Source organism: Pagrus pagrus (genome assembly GCF_965226575.1).
Source record: "Pagrus pagrus genome assembly, chromosome: 16".
Lineage (NCBI taxonomy): Eukaryota > Metazoa > Chordata > Actinopteri > Spariformes > Sparidae > Pagrus > Pagrus pagrus.
In genome coordinates this window covers 16,044,019-16,061,790 of record NC_140200.1, presented here as the reverse complement: position 1 = coordinate 16,061,790, position 17,772 = coordinate 16,044,019, and the positions used below count along the sequence as shown (strand labels likewise).

The 17,772-nt window shown below is 39.3% G+C and overlaps 1 protein-coding gene across 14 annotated transcripts in view; it reads left to right on the top strand.

The window, feature by feature from the left end:
* The window catches only part of ptprk (protein tyrosine phosphatase receptor type K), a 120,975-nt gene that overhangs the window by 46,735 nt on the left and 56,468 nt on the right, over window positions 1-17,772 (top strand). For all 14 annotated transcript variants that reach the window (XM_084378371.1, XM_084378372.1, XM_084378370.1 and 11 more), the window contains 6 exons: window positions 7,210-7,370; window positions 8,437-8,488; window positions 8,591-8,649; window positions 15,100-15,181; window positions 16,567-16,682; window positions 17,371-17,545. In XM_084378371.1, the coding sequence (XP_084234497.1) occupies window positions 7,210-7,370; window positions 8,437-8,488; window positions 8,591-8,649; window positions 15,100-15,181; window positions 16,567-16,682; window positions 17,371-17,545 (645 nt within the window). The remainder of the gene's footprint in view (window positions 1-7,209; window positions 7,371-8,436; window positions 8,489-8,590; window positions 8,650-15,099; window positions 15,182-16,566; window positions 16,683-17,370; window positions 17,546-17,772) is intronic.

The window sequence follows — 17,772 nt, the reverse complement described above, 5'->3', positions numbered from 1 at the left end:
TCCTCTCCTCTCCTCTCCTCTCCCCTTTTCTCCTCTCCTCTTTAATCAGTTGTGTTTTTTTCACCACGATGATGATGAAGGGGAAATTAAATCTTTCTGCCTCAGGGCTGAGGGTCTAATTAACAGAATATGAGGTCATTAATCAACAGCAGGGAACAGGGAAGGTTGCCTACTTTACAATGTTAAAAGCAAAATGTTATAACAATAACCAGCTATGCAGTGTTGAGACAGTAACGGACTTTACCAAATCAAAACCACAGAGTAAGAATGTTGACTGGTGTGTGAAGAATGGAGCTAACCACAGTGATGAAACCATATAAAAATGTATAAACCACAAACATGCCTGAGTCTTTCCTTTCCTTTCCTTTACTTTCCTCTCCTTTCCTCCATCTTTTTCCCATGCTTTTCCCATCCATGTCTCCTTTTGTCTCTTTTTCACTCTTTTCTCTGATTTCCACCCCTCTCTCGATTCCTCTCTTTTCTACGCTTTCCTCTCCTATATACCTTTCTCCTATCCTATCCTCCCTTTCCTTTCCTTTTCTTTCCTTTCCTGTCCTTCTTTGCGTTCCTTTCCTTTCCTCTCCTCTTCTTCTCCTCTCCTTTCCTTTCCTCTCTTCCCCTTTCCTTTCCTTTCCTTTCCTTTCCTTTCTCCTCTGTCCTTAACTTATCCTAATCTCCTCTCCTCTCGATGTCTGTTGTGGAAGATTATGACTTTGTTGCCATGACAATGTGATGCCATTATTTATCTCTCATGCTTATCATCATGACAACCCAGCCTCGCTGACATTTAGAGAAAGGTTCAGTTCAACACCAGCTCTTTAGGCTTTTCACACAAACACAAACACACACACACATTTTTTCCTAAAATGTGTGTGTGTGTGTGCCCCCTGTCTGGTGCGTGTGGTCTTGCCTGGCGGTACAGAGCCCAAGTCTTGATTTAGTATTATTAATACCAAGCGGTGTCTCTATGCAGAGTGGGCAGAGTTGGCAGTTTGAGGAGGTTAAATACCTTGCCCAAGAGCGCAGAGGTAATGCCTTGAATTAGCATAGCATTAACGCCTGTAGAAGCTGGTGGAATGAGCAGGGGCCAGGGGGTGGCAGGCCAGGTTAATGGTTTGGAGATGTTGATTGCTAAAGGGGAGTTCAGAGCGTTGCCTAAAGGTACAGGAGCATGAACTGACATTTGATGTGTTAATAATGCCAGCGGGGTGTGGGACATCGATGCTGTGGCTGGAAAACGAGGTTGCTGGAGGGGGATTACAGATACAGCACTTGGCGGGGTTTTGTATTTGGAAGAAATAGTAGGGAATGGGTGAGGGGTTGAGTTGGTAGCCTAAATGCCTTAATGTCTATTATTAGCTCTGTTGTTTTCTCAGACAATCCTAGCCACCAGTAATTTAGAAGTACTCTGGTCTGGGTAGATGCAGTCTCCCTGAGGGCATGGCATGATTTAAAGCACAGCCACTAAACCTTGGCTTTTGACCCCTGAAAACAAAGAGATACCTACTCCCTTTCTTTTAAAGGGGGTTGTTATTAGTATTTGGCCTTTGGGAGTGAGTTTACTTAGCTGATTCGTAGTTCAGAGGGTTATATATTGTCAGAGGTATTTGCAGAAGAAAAGGAGTCATCCAAGGGCTTACGCAGAACCGTTTTAGAGTCATTGGATAGCTCAGCCAACAATCACACTTTTGTTCCTTATAACCCACATTGATTTGTCACAGTTGCTAATCACCATTTATGCTCAAGGCAGTATTGAGTGTGGAGGGATGGTTTGGCAGTTTTCGTAATAGAGATAAAACTATTCTATGTAATCTCTCCGGGGGTTGATGTTGGCACTAGCCACCGTGGCAGGGTCTAGATGCTACGCTGGCAATGTGCGTTGCGCCAGTTGAACATTCATGGGCTGGGGCTCTGTGGCTCAGTGGACTAAAGCAGATACTCTTGACTCATAATGTTGTCAGCCAGTACCACTCTAAACCTATTTGGCATGCCATTGGCTCTATGTCTCTGTCTCTCCTCCTGGTCCTCTTTCCACTCTGTAATGTTGAATTAGGGAAGAGAAAACTGGCATTTAAAGTGCAGTAGAGCTGCTCTTAACACAAACTATACAGCCTTGAAATTACCAACATACAAAAGCTTTCTGACACAGTCTCTGTAAGACTTTAACATTGAGCTTTACAAAAACAATAATTGCATTTGATTGCATTCAATTTTAAACATACACATGTGAGTCATTTTGGTTAAAATTAAATTGCAACCCATAGATATATTAGTTGAACATTAAGATTGCAAAAGCATTAATCTATAGAGCACAAGACTTGAAATGATCAGTTAATCAAATTAAGTTCAAATAATAATAATAAAAAAAGATTCAGCATTTAAATCATTTTTCAAACAAAAATGCCCTCAAAAAACAATCCCAGGTTACAGCCTCTGAAATGTGATTATCTACGGCTTTTTCTTTGTCATGCATGGTAGTCTATTAATCAAATATTTTGGGTTAGAAACTGTTGGTTGTATCAAACAAGACATTTGAAGCTTTGTCCTGTTGTTGAATGAAAATCATTGTGCTGCTAACTAAGATCTGTATCTAAGGATATAGTATGATATCTTATATGGTCGTGACAGTTTGATGTGTGTTGTACCGGTACGTCTAGGAATATGTGTCATGTAAAAGCTTATGTTTAACCTGTGCGGAAACTTCTTGAATTTCGTATCTTATCATACCGTATTAGACTGTGTCGTATGGTATTGTATTATATTATACTGTATTGTACTGCACTGTACCATATCATACCGTACTAAGCCATACCATATTGTATTGTACCGTATCAAGCTGTATTGTACTGTATCATATCGTATTGTATCGTATCATATTGTATCGTATCGCATCGTATCGTATCGTATCGTATCGTATCGTATCGTATCGTATCGTAAATACTAAAATTGGTCAGTTTGCTCTGATGAGAAATCAAAAATTAAAAGAAAAATTCTGACTTTACACACCACCCTATGGGTGCATTTTTTAATAGCAAATTTATAAATATTTTAGTCTCTTTTGTTGGTGAATGTAGTACCTCCTAAGCACTTTGTTTAGTTGCATGCTACATTACATTCTACACAGGAGATGTTCAAAATGTATATACTGAATTTTAATCAGTAAGGATGATCTTATCTTTTTAAAGATCATGTGTTTGGCTTTTACCCTTTATTTCAACGGGACAGCGTCAATCAGACAGAAAAGATGAGAAAGAGGGGAAGACATGCAGCAAAGGGCCACAGGGCCAGAGACTCTATACGCTGGTCGCATGCCCCTATCTTATTTTAATTTTCAATTATGCAGTCATAATAACATTCACAAACGTTGGCTGGGAAATTGTCATGAAGAGCAGTGATTGGTTATCTGAGAGATCTGAGCATGATATACAAGCAGAGGACACACAAGCAGTTTGGTCCATGCAGTGCTTTAAAAATGAATAAAATAATCTTAACATCCGTTCAATATTTGACTTGTGTTTGTGAAGTGCAGCCATTAAACTACGTGGTGAGTCTTGTTTCTTTATTGTGGACTAGCTGCATGTTTTCTTTTATTATTTTACTGTGGAATCGTTGTCAACCTATCCCACTTAATTTGGTTGGTACCATAAAATGCTCAAAGTAAAACCCTCCCATTAGGCTGTTAGTGTCTTGCTGAAGAATATGGTCCTCTGTCTACCACGCTACTGTCGCTGCTACTACTGCTGCTGTTGTTGTTGTTATGTGACATATCTAGGTCTTAAGGCTCTGACGCTGGTATTTTTAGCCTCATCGTTATATTTTGTCGTCATTCTATTAGCGGCCATTTTAGACTTTGGCAGTTCAAATACATCAGCCATTTTAGAAACTGGCAGACTTCAGGTGTCAGATGTTCTTGGCAGCACAAGGTCTGCTTTCTTAGCATGGGTGTTGTATCAGTTTCATGTACTGTCGGTCTTTATTACTCATATTTTCCAATGCTATTTTTGTCTCAGATTAGATGTTGTTATTGTTATGTCCTTCTTGGTTTTGAATAATTTTTCAAAATGATTTTGGACATTGTTGATAGCCCTTTTTACCAAACATTACTCTATTTTTACCTATACCTAATCCACTTGTTGTTATGATTTTGCTGCAGGCACTGAAGTGCTAAAGGTTATATTTTTGCTATGTTTGTGTGTGTTGTGACATATCTGGGTCTCTGACTGATCAGAGTATTTTTAGCTGGCACACCATCTTGGCAGCCATCTTAAAGGCACTTTGCTCACGTCACCATCTGAGCATCACTGCCAGAAATAAAGGAAGAGGAGTGACATCCATCATGGGTTTATTTTGGATGGATTTAGATTAGAGATTTGGTGATAGAGAATGGTTCTGGCCTTCTCTTGTTTTTCGATCTGATTGGCTGTAGTCCAGTTTGGACGTTCTCATTTTCTGTCTTGTTGGTAACATTCAGAACCAGGAAGTAGGATTATTCTAATACTGTTATGGCTGAAACATAGAAGTATGCATGAGTGTGTGTGTGTGTGTGTGTGTGTGTGTGTGTGTGTGTGTGTGTGTGGATACAGTGGCAAGATGGTTGTGACAGAGGAAGAGAAGAGAGGAATGGCCTGTCCAATAACTAGGATGCAGGGTTTGGTCTTGTGTCCATGCGCGCTCTTGTTTGTGTGCAGTAGTCGAAAGCCTGTTATGTTCTGCTTTATTCTGCAGAGAAAAGTGTTTTCTCTCAGTGGATTAGCTAAACAATAAGCAGTAATCACTATTGTTCTAAAGCTCGTTGTATAGAGCATATTGTGATGGAACAATATGCAAATAGAATTAACCAGTGAGGACGGAGGGTTGTGTTTGTTTAACTGGAGCACAGATATTGTGTTGTATTGTATCACATTGAATACAATGCATTTATCATATTTTTTTCCTGTCTTCTTCTCTTATCTCTTCTATTGAGTTCTGTACTGTTTCTGTCTTTTTTGTTTCCTTCTAGCCTACTCTGCTCTGTTCTAGTCTGTTCTGTTCAGTTCTGTTCTATTGCATTCTGCTCTACTCTGTCTCTGTTCTCTTCTATTCTATTAAGGGATGCAACTAACAATGAATTGTATTCATTGTTTATTGCTATATCAGTTAGTATTTGATTGACTTGACTAATTGCTTAGCCTATAAAATGTCTACAGCAGTTTAAAACCAAGAAAAAGCAGCAAATCCTCACTTTCGAGAAGCTAAAACCAACATACTTTCAAGGTTGTTGCATGAGAATTGTATTTTTTATTAATTAATTATCAAAGTTCTACTACCCAGTTAATCAATGAATTGTTTCAGCATCGGTTCTACTCAGTTGTGTTCTACAGATAGAATTAAACACTATCATGGCTACCTTCTCTCTGTTTGTGATGAGCTAACGTGAGATTATCACATCACATTTCATCATATTTCACTGGAACAACATCTGGTTGAAGTCTGAGCTGATTACTGGAACATCTGGACGGGCTGACTGACTGTCCTGTCAGCACAACCAGATTATGTATTATTTCGAGCTCCATTTCCTGCAGTCAACTACTGTAGGTACAAGGTATGGTACTGAGTAGTGAGGCATAGCGAAGTACCTTATGCACATTTAGCATCAGCAGTAAAGAAAACCTTCTCCTGTCATATTAGAGGAATAAAACTAATAGTTGTAGGGAGGAGGTGCATAAAGGGAAAATTTGGCTAGCGTGGTTGAGGAGCCTGTGCAAACTGCAGCGACTGGTATCAACATGGCTGCCATATTAGTAGCAAAGTGGCTTCATTTTGGTCAAGTTTTAGGGTATAAACAGGGACAGGAAAAAAGAAAAGGTGGGGCCAGAAAAATTTAATTTCATAAGAACATAAAATGAGGAATGTAAAATAACTTTCTCTTCTCTTCTCTTCTCTTCTCTTCTCTTCTCTTCTCTTCTCTTCTCTTCTCTTCCTGTGTTTATTTGTTGCTGGCTTGCAGAGAAACAGCCCTGCAATCACAAAGGAGAAACAAATGACACAGTTGTAAGAACAGGGGTTTGTTTTATGTGTCTGGGGGGGGGAATGATGACTGATTCTTCCTTTTTTTTTCTTTACTGTAAGCCCAAGAGGAATGAGAGAAACAGAAGCAAGTGAAAACATGTAATCATAAAGGGAAAGAATAAAGGCTCTTTTGGGGGTTTTGCTCCCATGACAAGAAACTCACTGCTTGAAAGTGTGTATGTCAAAGAGAGAGGCCAAATTCAGAGGCTGGAGTTTAGTCTATAATTGACTGGACTCACAATGTTGTCACAAGAGAATACCTGTGATATACCAGGAGACTACAATACACAGAGATGGATATATATAGTTAGACTGACTATCAGAGAGAAAAAGAAAGGGGTAAGCTGTGATATATATATATATTTTTAAGATTCAAGGATTTTTATTGGTCGTAGGCACAACACAGGATGCACGGTGGGATCTAAAGTTAAAAGCATCACAAGATTTTGCAAAAGCCAAGAAAACCAATGTACAATAATGTTAAAAAACACACAAAATAACATCTAATTGAGACAACAAAAGCAGAATATGAATTTAGATCGACTATGATAGCTTAAAACTGTCAATTCTTTGAATTATCACTATGAAGTAGATATTGATTACATTGCTTTCACTATGTAGTTCTGTCTGCCACCTGGTATGTATGAGATTACATGGATGGAAATATGATTGTTAAATTCCATTTCTGCCCATGAATCCCCCTAAATCCTGCACACTGGCCCTTAAAGAATGAATAAATATGGAAGTTTTGTAAGGAAAAATAGATAAACAAAGGGAATGTAAAAGGAACACTGTAAATTTCCACTTCACAGGAATGCCAAAACCTTCTGTATCAATATGGACTATATTTAAACTACACAGCAGCAGAGACAGCTGGTTTACTCATATAGGTACTTGTAACACAGGCAGTGGGCATACAGCCGACTCTCTGGCAAGTCCAGTCATAATATTCACTGCGTCTACACACTAACTACCCCCTCAGAGGGCACCATTGCTAGTCTGTTCAAGCAGTGAATTTCAGCAGGTATGTGGTGTGCAGGCACACACAGCTGCAAACAACAATTAGCTGATTTACAGGTCAGGCTGATCCAACTCAAATCCTTTGTGTTCATTCTTCTTCTTTTAAATCTCTTAAAGCCCTTTCCTTGTCTCTGCTTCCAGGTTCTTACATGTATGTGGACGTCTCTCAGTATGATCCCGGGGAGAAGGCCAGGTTTCAGCTCCCGGTCATGAAGGAGAATGACACTCACTGTATCGACTTCAACTATCTGCTCACCAGCCCTGACGGCTCCAGCCCTGGCACCCTCAACGTCCTGGTGAAGGTGAGGAGAATAAACACAATAACACAGAATATGATACAGTCATTTATTTGTCTTCAACTGGTTTTACTGGTTCAGTTAACATGATACCTTGTTAGTTTTGAGATTAAACAAGACAATCTAAATGCCTTTACTGGCCTCTACAAAGCAGTTTACCCCGTGTGAGGCAAAGTTTGACTCAACGAAAACACAAGCTGGATTGAATTATTCTATTATGTTACTCCAAAAACCAACTCTAGATGAGTTAAATCTTGCTGTTTGTCATAATGACAGATGGGAAACAGAGTGGTTTCAATTAAAACAAAACAATGCAGGACTTAAGGGAAAAGTGGTCTGGATTTTGTGAAACGCAACCACAAATTATGCAGCTAGCATGCATCAACGGAAGATTGCCATTTTACTGGTCCACCATACCCTGGTTCTGAGAGGCAGGAGAGTATCATGTGTGTGAAGGACCGCAGTAGTAGGACAATCTGATAAATCAATGTCAAAGCAAAGTTATTGTAAAAATCATTTTTCCAGGGCTGCAATAATTGTCATTATCGCCTTATCTGCTGATGATTTCTGCGTTTACTCGATTTATCGTTGAGTGATTAAAATTTCAGAAAATTGGGAAAAACTCTCAGCATGTCTTCAAATTGCTTCTTTTGTCTAAAACCCAAAGAATCTTCATTTACTGTCAAAAATGACAAAGAAAAGCTGTAAATCCTGAGATTTAAGAAAATTTTTCAGGAAAAAAATAACATTTTTGCTTGAAAAATGACTGAATTGATTATCAAAATAGTCGGGTTCTAATTTTCTTTCGATCGACTAATCGATTAATCATCTAATCGTTGCAGTTGTAGTGAAAGTGGTGGTGTAGCTGACCATGACCTCCTTGTTGTAAGGGCCAAGCACAAAAACATGACTTACAGTGTATTGTTTTGTATTATAATCTGTGGCATTATTATTATTTTTGTGTAATTAAATACATCTCAGTGTAATAATGAAAAAGAGGAGATGGAAAAGTCTGTATGTTTTCTTTCTTTTTTTTCAATATGTTTGACTTTGTGCTCTGTGTTATTTGTAGGTAAACAAGGGTCCATTGGCCAACCCTATATGGAACGTGACCTCCTACACTGGTAAAGACTCGCTCAGAGCACCGCTCAAATACTCATTTCAGAACTAATCCTGACACGTTTGTGATTTTAATCGCTGGTGTTGACTCTAATGTTGTCTTTCAGGTAAAGACTGGCTGAAAGCTGAACTCGCCGTCTCCACCTTTTGGCCCAATGAATATCAGGTACTCCTTGAATAACGATGTGTTTAGGCATGATTCCTTTGTCACATACAAATTACTTTATTTCATGTGATTACACACACACAAATTCAAACACATACACATGCTGTGAGGCGTGCAGTTGATTTATTTGTGTTGACTGAGGCTCAGGAGGTGACGATTAGGCTACAAAGAAACTGAGAAAAAAATGAGGTGGGGTGCGTTGGCATGCATGGGCGTGTGTCACCATGCCGGACATTGATATTGTTGTCAGTGATGTTGTGTCTTGTTTGATGGCGTGATCCCAAAAACCTGAACTTTATCAACACTGAGGTAGAAATGACTGCAGGACTGATTCATTCAGCTGAACATTATATTTTTAGATTTTCTTTTCTATCTTAATTTATGACAGTCAGTCAGTGTCATCTGTGCGTGTATGTGTTGGCTGGTGCTGACAGATATGTGCATGTTCTGTGATAGCTTGTCCTAGCAGGCGTACACAAACACTGATCATGTTAACACACACAGCCTGGGGACCCTCTTATATTACTGTAAGGCGAAGTGTGAAAGCATCCTCCAAATGGCCCATCTGGAGCCCAACTGGCCCTCAGTGACTACGGGAGGAGATCACCAGCATGAAACTCGTGTGTCAACATGTTTTAATTGAACATAATCATCCTGGTTTGCTGAGGCTTATGTAGGTTTTTCAGGCTATGAAACAGGTTATTGGATTTGAGATTATGAAGCTATTTTTTCATGTTCAAACATGTTTCTGTGTTAGCACTTTAGCTTGAGTTGTAATGAGACTGCTTTCACCAGGGGAGGACTAGACACATGCAGACTTGTGTGTCAGGCGCATAAGAAACACACCCCTGCAGCACCATATACTGTCTGTAGATCTTACAATGATAATCTCTGTTTTTTCTTTATTTTGAATGAAAATTAAAAATAAGTTTCAGTTGATGAGTTCATTGACTTTCACCAGACTGAACTGCAGTTAACCAGACTCAGATTTAAATTTTTACTTCATTAGAGCTGCGACAATATGTTGATTATATAATTTATTTTGTCCATTGGCGGAAATTAATTGATAACTATTTACATGATTGATTAACCTTTTCATTGTTTTTAAGCAAAAATGCAAAACATTGGATCGTTTCAACTTCTCACATGTGAAGATTTTGTTTGTTTGTTTTTTGTCATATATGACGGTAAATGTAATTTTGGGGGATTTTGCACTGATGGTTTGATTTTCAACATTTTTGAGCATAAACAATAGTTTACAACATAGACATTTCCATACTACAATACAAATATATTTAAATTCAGTCAGTTTTTCCACATCAGCAAAATAGATTTAAAGTCTTAAATAAATAATGTCTTTTCAGATCAATTTGGGATCTCTGTGGTTCGGGAGACTTTGATTGAGCTTCATTCATGTTTCGTTTTTTTTTTTTTTTTTTTCCTGTTTTTGAAAAATGCTTCAAAATTGTTTTTCTGTGCTGATCCAGAAATGTTTGTAGACTTCACAACACTTAACCTTTCAGTCGGCATGAGGGTGAATAGATAATGAATTATTGGGTCATATAAGTACAACTTTCTCACCTAAATATAAAAATGATAATGAAGTTAATTATCCACTTTAAGACCCTTTACATTCTGTGATTCATGAATCCGATGGTGGTCATCTCAGAGGAGATAGTATTTCAATCGGGCAGCTGTCAAGCGCACTGACTGACTGGTGTCATCATTGTGAGGCAGGATTACTGATCGCCCTGGTTTAAAAGTTCTCACATCCGCAAAGCAACTCTGGGACACTGAAGGCTGAGGACTGACACATAATCGCTCCACAGCAGGGCTGGAAGACAGCGTACATCCTCTTATCAAGCGATCACATATATCACTTTGATGTATGCATGTATGGGCACTGAATAAAAAGTGTTTAATAAATGGGCAGGCAGGGACCGTTTATAGTTGAATCCTCTCAGTCATGAGAAGTGTCAGCTGGGTTTACGCACCTAAACACACTGTAATATAAACTCTACAAGAAAACAAACTGAGTAATGAAATGCATTCAGCCTGCAGTGACCCCAGGCATTGAGGGAGTTCATTTAAAATCCACTTTCTCCAATGAATGATCATTAGCGGAGCAGTAGACCTGAAACTAAGTCACAGAAATGAGACTTGAAAACAACAATAAAATGGAGACTTTGAAAATATTCATGTGATATTTCAGCCAATTCTCAGCCAGGTCAGTGGCCTCATGCTTCTAAGTTTGACACTGTAAGTAGTATAAAGACAGAGAAAGTCAGAGTCGGGGGTTCTGGGTGAGTCAACACCTTTCCCCATACAAGGTTGCGTCCGAAGAGTGATTTGTTTTTAATTTCCGTAACATAAGTAGGTGAACGTACATAAATGACGTAAGTGATGTCACCTACATAAGTTAGTTATTTTAACCCAAAGTATGATCTTTTCCTAACCCTGACCAAGTAGCTTTTTGTGCCTAAACCGAACCAAGCTGCGACTGTTCGACATCATCATAATAATATGTCATAATATGTGAAGTGTTTGTCCGCAGCTTTATTTATAATGTCCAACCGGACATGTAGGTATATTACATATTGTTGCTAATTTGACAGCGGAGCTTTAATTTTGGAAGTCTAACTGGACATTGCATATAACATATTAGCGCTAAATTGACCGCGGAGCCTCTAGAGGGGTAGGTATAGCGTCATAGTTTGAAGTTAAAGGCCAGTGACCAAGTTTTTAAAGCACACTTGTTGATAAAAAACAAATTATTCAATTGCGTTATCATTTTGATGCAAATATAATCAGCTTTCAGAGACCTAAAAGACAAGCAGCTGACAAATCATGAGAGCTTCGTTGGACTTCATGACTTGAAAACAGCTCCGATTTTTCAATAATGAAGTGAATATTTTCTTATATATTGACTTTTCACAAAGACTACATTCATACATCTGCACACATACGTAGACGGGCACACAAAGGATAAGAGGTCATGAGGTCATGTTTTTGCTACCAAAGCAAACGTGGTTAAAATAACAAGCTGCGATCGGCCGGCTGGAGAGACAGGCAGACAGACAGGCGAGCCGCTCTTCAGACAGACAGATGAAGGTATTAAAAGTCAACTGACGTCTTTCTGCTGTGCTCCGCAGTGAGCTATGAGTGAAAGATGATAGGAGAGAGAGACAAGATAGATTGGGAGGGGAGGGAGACAGAGAGGGGGAGAGTGTGACAAGCAGGGGATGATAAGCTATGGGTAAACAGTTCACGGCAGATTTCCTCTTACAGGTGATGAATGACAACAACTGCTCACCCCCTCACTCTCTTTCTCCCTCTGTCTCTCTTTTTGATAGCGACCTCCTCTGCTCTGTTCATTACAGAGCTCCTCTCTGAGTAAACGCTGTTAGAAAACAGAGACGGCAAGTGAAAGACAGAAGGAGGGAAGCTAGAGGAGAGAAATGGCTAGAAAGAAGAAGAAAAAAAGAGTGGAGGGAGTTGGAGGGCTATGGTCAAGGAGGAGCGTCAGCATGAGTTGATAAACTGAGATGGTGGTAAATGTAAGCACATGTTGCACTAATAAGACTCAGTCTATAAAATTTAGAAAAGCAGGAAATATTAAATCACAACCAAGGCCCATAATTCAGTCATCCCACTCCATGCTTCATCCTACTTTGCTGCTTTCCATTTATTTTAGAAAGAAACGACTCATTACTCCTTCTGTGGTGTCTTTCCTTGACTGTATGAAATTATGATATAGCTTTCAGGTCTAAAAAGTGACATAATTGCTGAAGTGCCTTAAACCTGCCTTTTTTTCTAATGGCCAGCAGGGGGTTTCAAAAAGAAGTCTGATTTGTTTTTAAGCTTATGAGAAAATGACCCTACTTCTTACTTGAATTATTTCCTCCGTAAACAGTTTTCTAATAAGCTTATGGTCTAAATCGCTAGTTTCAAGTCACCTTCAATACAGCATGATGTTAATTTAGTAAATTATGGTTCAATTTACAATAAAATCGATGATGAAGCAGGGTATGCGCTAGGGCGTGGCTACCTTGTGGTCAAGTGGCTAACACAATGTGTCCTCGGGCTCTCAGTCGGATCAGTATTGTCCTCAGCGCCACGCTCTTGTCCAAATATGGTTACTTACGGCTCCAAAATAAGGCAAAACACAAGGCTACAAAACAAAAAGTTCACAGTGGTGGCATAATACTGCAATTTCAAACTCCAATGCTAAATGCTAATGTGTAATCACATTGTTAACATGCTGGTGTTTAATATACGTAGGTGTGCAGATAATTGTATAGGTAATTTTTCCATGTACACTGTCTTAGTGTAGCATGTTAGCATGCTAATATTGAGCAAATAACCGCTAAAGCCAACTGATGCTGATAATAATAATATAATGATAAACTTTTTTTATATAGCACTTTTTAAGAACAGAGTTTTACAAAGTGCTTTGAAAAACAAAGCAAAATTGTAGAGGACAAACAAAGTAAATGGCATTTACTATTAAGCAATTTGAAAGAAATAATTGAAGAACAGAAGTAAATGAAAAAAATAATAAAATAAAACAAAATAGAGAAATGGAAATAAGTCAAAATGGGTAAAATAAACAAAACAAATAAATTAATATAGAAACTCAAACGGTAGGAGCAAAAGCAAAAGGACGACATCACATAAAGGCAAGTCTATAAAAATGGGTTTTAAGAAGTGCTTTAGAAGAAGTTACTGATCCTGCGAGCCTTATCTGATGGTATGACAAAGCCAAATTTTTGCCTGCTGCTAGAGCTCTTGAAAGCATGAATATCACTGGTGGGTGGACTTTGCCATCCCTAGAGCCAACATTGCAACCCTACCCTAAAAAAAGTTATTTTTTCTGATTTTAACTCTTAAAATGAACTTCTCAGCAGCCTCAAAATGAAGATTAATGTATTACTCATGGAAGACACACTTGAAAGAAGTAGCAAAGAAGAAATGAAATGACAACAGAATAAGGAAAAGACAGAGAGGGATGGGATGGGAAAGAAAAACAAATAGATTCTCTCATTCTCTACCTTAGCGCGCTCGGTTTCATTTCTGATAATCATTTCTGTGGCAGCCATTTTATGTGTACAAAAGGAGATTACTATGATCCAACAGGAAGTATCTCATTTATCCTGCCTGGCTTGTTGGCCAGAATGTATAAATCCGGCAGCAGTCAGGATGGCAGCTTTGTATTTATCCAGTTTAATGCACATCAGTGGCGGCTGTCACTGATTTTCTATCTATTCTGTGGCAACTTAGATTAGATCCATCACTTTGACAGCAAATTTAAATGGCAATAGTTTTACTTTGTGGCTTCCAGTTCACTCAGAATGCATCTAAAAAACTCAGTTCAGAGGCACAGTTTCTCATTTAGTACAATACAAATGAGGTTTGATGATTTAACGGTGCTTTATGGAAGTTTTTTTATGTGCACGCCAATCATTTATAGGTTATGTGTTATGGTTACACAAAAAAAAAAAACAACACCAAGGCAGGCAGGAGGATGTAACAAAAAAAACAGGGTTCGAGTCCAACCTTCGGCCCTTTGCTGCATGTTATCCCTGCTCTCTCTCACCCCGTTTCCTGTCATATCTCAAGCTGTCCTATCCAATAAAGCCATTAAAAAAAAAAAAAACTTTTAAAAAAGAAGAGGACAAAGGCAACAAACCCAGGAAAAACATGTGGAGATAACAGGATCGGGGAACAGACAAGAAATGCAGGACTGACGTGAGACAAAAACAGACAAACTGACAAGGAGAGAGGAAAAGACACAGACTTAAATACAGAAGGGAGGGAAGACTAATAAGAGACAGGTGAGATTAGTCAAATCATAAAAAGGCATGAAAGAAAACAGAGACTGGAAGTGGAAAGTGACATATGACACATTAGGATATATAATCTGCAAAAAAAACAGGAAATGACTAAGAAAAAACCTGAACCATGACAGTTATGTACGTTGGAGTTTTCTCCGAAGACTATTGCCAGTGTTTTTCATGATGTTGGATTTTGTCTTTTCTACATTTTATATGCTGTAAGTTAAGTATGAGCAAGTATAAACTAAAACTTTTTGTAATGGCATGGTCATGTTAGACCTTGATTTCGGCAGCAAGCCATCATAAAGAAGTCCTGTAATGATCTCTTCTATGTTCAATATCGTAAGCCGTATTATTTTTAAATTTTAAATACACTCATTGGCAGAAATTTGAACCAATAAAACAACAAAAATATTGAAAACATTGGATAGGTGGTTACAGATGATGGATGGGTGGATGGATGGATGGATGGGTGGATGGATGGATGGATGGATGGGTGGTAAACAAACATCTTGATCTCAAAAAAACTACCTGTTTAAATAAAAGATAATTCAGCGATATATCATTGACAATAATGGACACATTTATGGATAAATGTCTCTCTTTCTTTTCTCAGGTCATATTCGAAGCTGAGGTTTCGGACAGCAAGGCCGGCTTCATCGCCATTGACGACATTCAGGTGCTCAGCTACCCGTGCGGTGAGTCATTAGCATGCCAGCAATTAGTCCTAGTTCGCTGAATAGACGCTGATAGCTTTGGCCACTAATTAGACTGTACCTGGGATGGTTTCCTTTGCAGTTGAATGGGCAGATAAGTGGGAAGGTGACACAGGAGAGGAAGGGATGCAGAGAGGGGAGAAAGATGAGTCGTAGAGAAAAATGAGAGAAATAAAAAAAGGGAGAGAGAGAAACAGAGAAGAAGAGGGGATAGGAGAGAGTGAAGCGGGAAATGAGACAGTATTAGGGCAATCATAGGGAGAGGAGTTTCTGACCACTCAGCACTTTCTCTCTCTCTTTAACCCACATGCACACACACAGTCGCACGCACCCACAGAGTGAACAGTGGCTGTCTTGTCTCATACTGACAGGAAAGAGATGAGGACAGCGATCCAGTTTTAAATTCTCGCTACGTCTCAAGTCTTCTTCTCTCCTTTGCTCGAGTGTCTCCTTACTCCTAGAGGCCAGAAAAGAGTTGTGACGACGAACTATTACTGTTAACGGAGGGGTCTGTTAATCTAGAGCCATAGGCGGGTATCTGAAGGGTCCCCATGAGAAAGGAAACAATTACAGCTCCTTTCTGTCTCGGAGCAGAAGGACAATTTTGGTTCTTAATAGATTCTATCGATTACAAGTCATCAAAATGAACTGTCTCCCACCGTCCTCTTGTACAGGCTGTGAGGTCCGGCTACTCCTGTTGTCCCTGTCTTTGTCAGATGTTAGAGATTTGTCTCTGAAAGACATTCATTTTGTTGATAAAGTGACCTGGAATCTGAGAAAATATAAAAAGAAGAGCCCCTGGTCCTTTAAAGGCAGAGGAGCAAGTATTTGAAAGTAGTACTTAGTCTCCACAGTGGATGCATTCATTCTCACAGCTGCATTTCTGGACACACACAAGTTTGTGTGTGGATGGGTATGTGTGTGTGTGTGTGTTTTCATTCACCATAGTAGCTGCTATCTATGATTGCAATCACCTCCCCAGAATAAAAATGTCATAGCCGAACTGCATCTCCAGGGTCTAAAAGGCTTATTTCATATCTTAGCATAGTAGTTAAGAATTGGGAGCGATGTGAATTATATATACAGGATGAGACGTTGATGTTAGCTCCCAGTGGCAATGCAGCACTGTGCTCCGGCTTCATCTGACTGCAGTAACATCTAATCGCAGTAATAATGAACATGTTCCTTAGGGTAAGGAAATGTCCTGAAATGTATAGTATGTTTGTGATAACCTGACCTGTTTGTATAACTCCCTCTGGCTCTGTCACCTCCAAACAGATAAATAAAATGAAACCAAAAATATTGTAAAATAAAGTACATATAACCTTGCTGCAATCTAACGTCCTTCATTTGTTTGTTTGCTGCAGATAAATCCCCTCATTTCCTGCGTCTTGGGGATGTGGAGGTGAACGCCGGACAGAATGCCACATTTCAGTGTATCGCTACAGGACGGGACACGTCGAACAATAAACTCTGGCTACAGGTACATGCATGTACAAACACACACTTTAATACAAGTCATATTATAATCTACTGCTTTTGTGTAATAAAATATAAACAAAATCTACACGGCTTCATTACATGAGAAGTAAATGAGAATGTTTGGGTCTTTTGAGCAAACCAAGCCTTAAATTTAGAGGGAAACCGAGTTATCTGTAACATTTTTGTAATGTAGTGCTGAATATATGTGCACTATAATAAAGTAATAACTACAAATCTATATATCTACATGCCAAGGATATGATGGTGTCGGAATAGGCAAACACAAAGAGACAAAACAGTGTTCTCAATGTGAGACCCTCAGGATTGGTACATCCAGCAATATAGTGTCACACACACGCACGCACACGCACGTGCGCGCGCTCACACACACACACACACACACACACACACACACACACACACAAACACACACACACACACACTCTCCAGGCCATACATCCTACCAGCTAACATGATTAAGAGTTTAATAGCTGCTGATTTCATTATGGCTCTATTGTAGTCATGACCTCCAAACCTGCTGTCAGTGAGGCAGAGGGGAGGTGTGTGTGTTTGTGTGTGTGTGTGTGTGTGTGTGTGTGTGTGCGCCTTGTGACCTTGAGCAAGGCAGTCAACCCGTTAACAGCCTCTGCAGCACCTGATCTACCTCTGTGTGTTTGTCTGTGATTCAGAGGAGAAATGGAGAAGATATTCCCGTGGCTCTGACCAAAAACATCAACCACAGACGGTTCGCAGCCTCCTTCCACCTCAAAGAAGTCACTAATCAGGATCAAGATCTGTACCGCTGCGTCACCCAATCAGAGCGTGGCTCCGGGGTGTCTAACTTTGCAGGGCTCATCGTCAGAGGTGAGGGTTTAAAATGATCTTGATCTTAACGGTGATTTGATTGTCTTTTTTTTCCTCCTGTTTTCTTCTTTTCTTCTTTATTATTTGATTTCTTATCCTTTTGAAAATGTGTTTATGCTGTAGTAGATTGCTAAGCCCCGCCCCCCTTAGTTACTGTTGCCACACCTGAGGTAGACGAAACTGGTTTCTCATTTATAGCAAACGACTGTCATACTGATAACTAACTA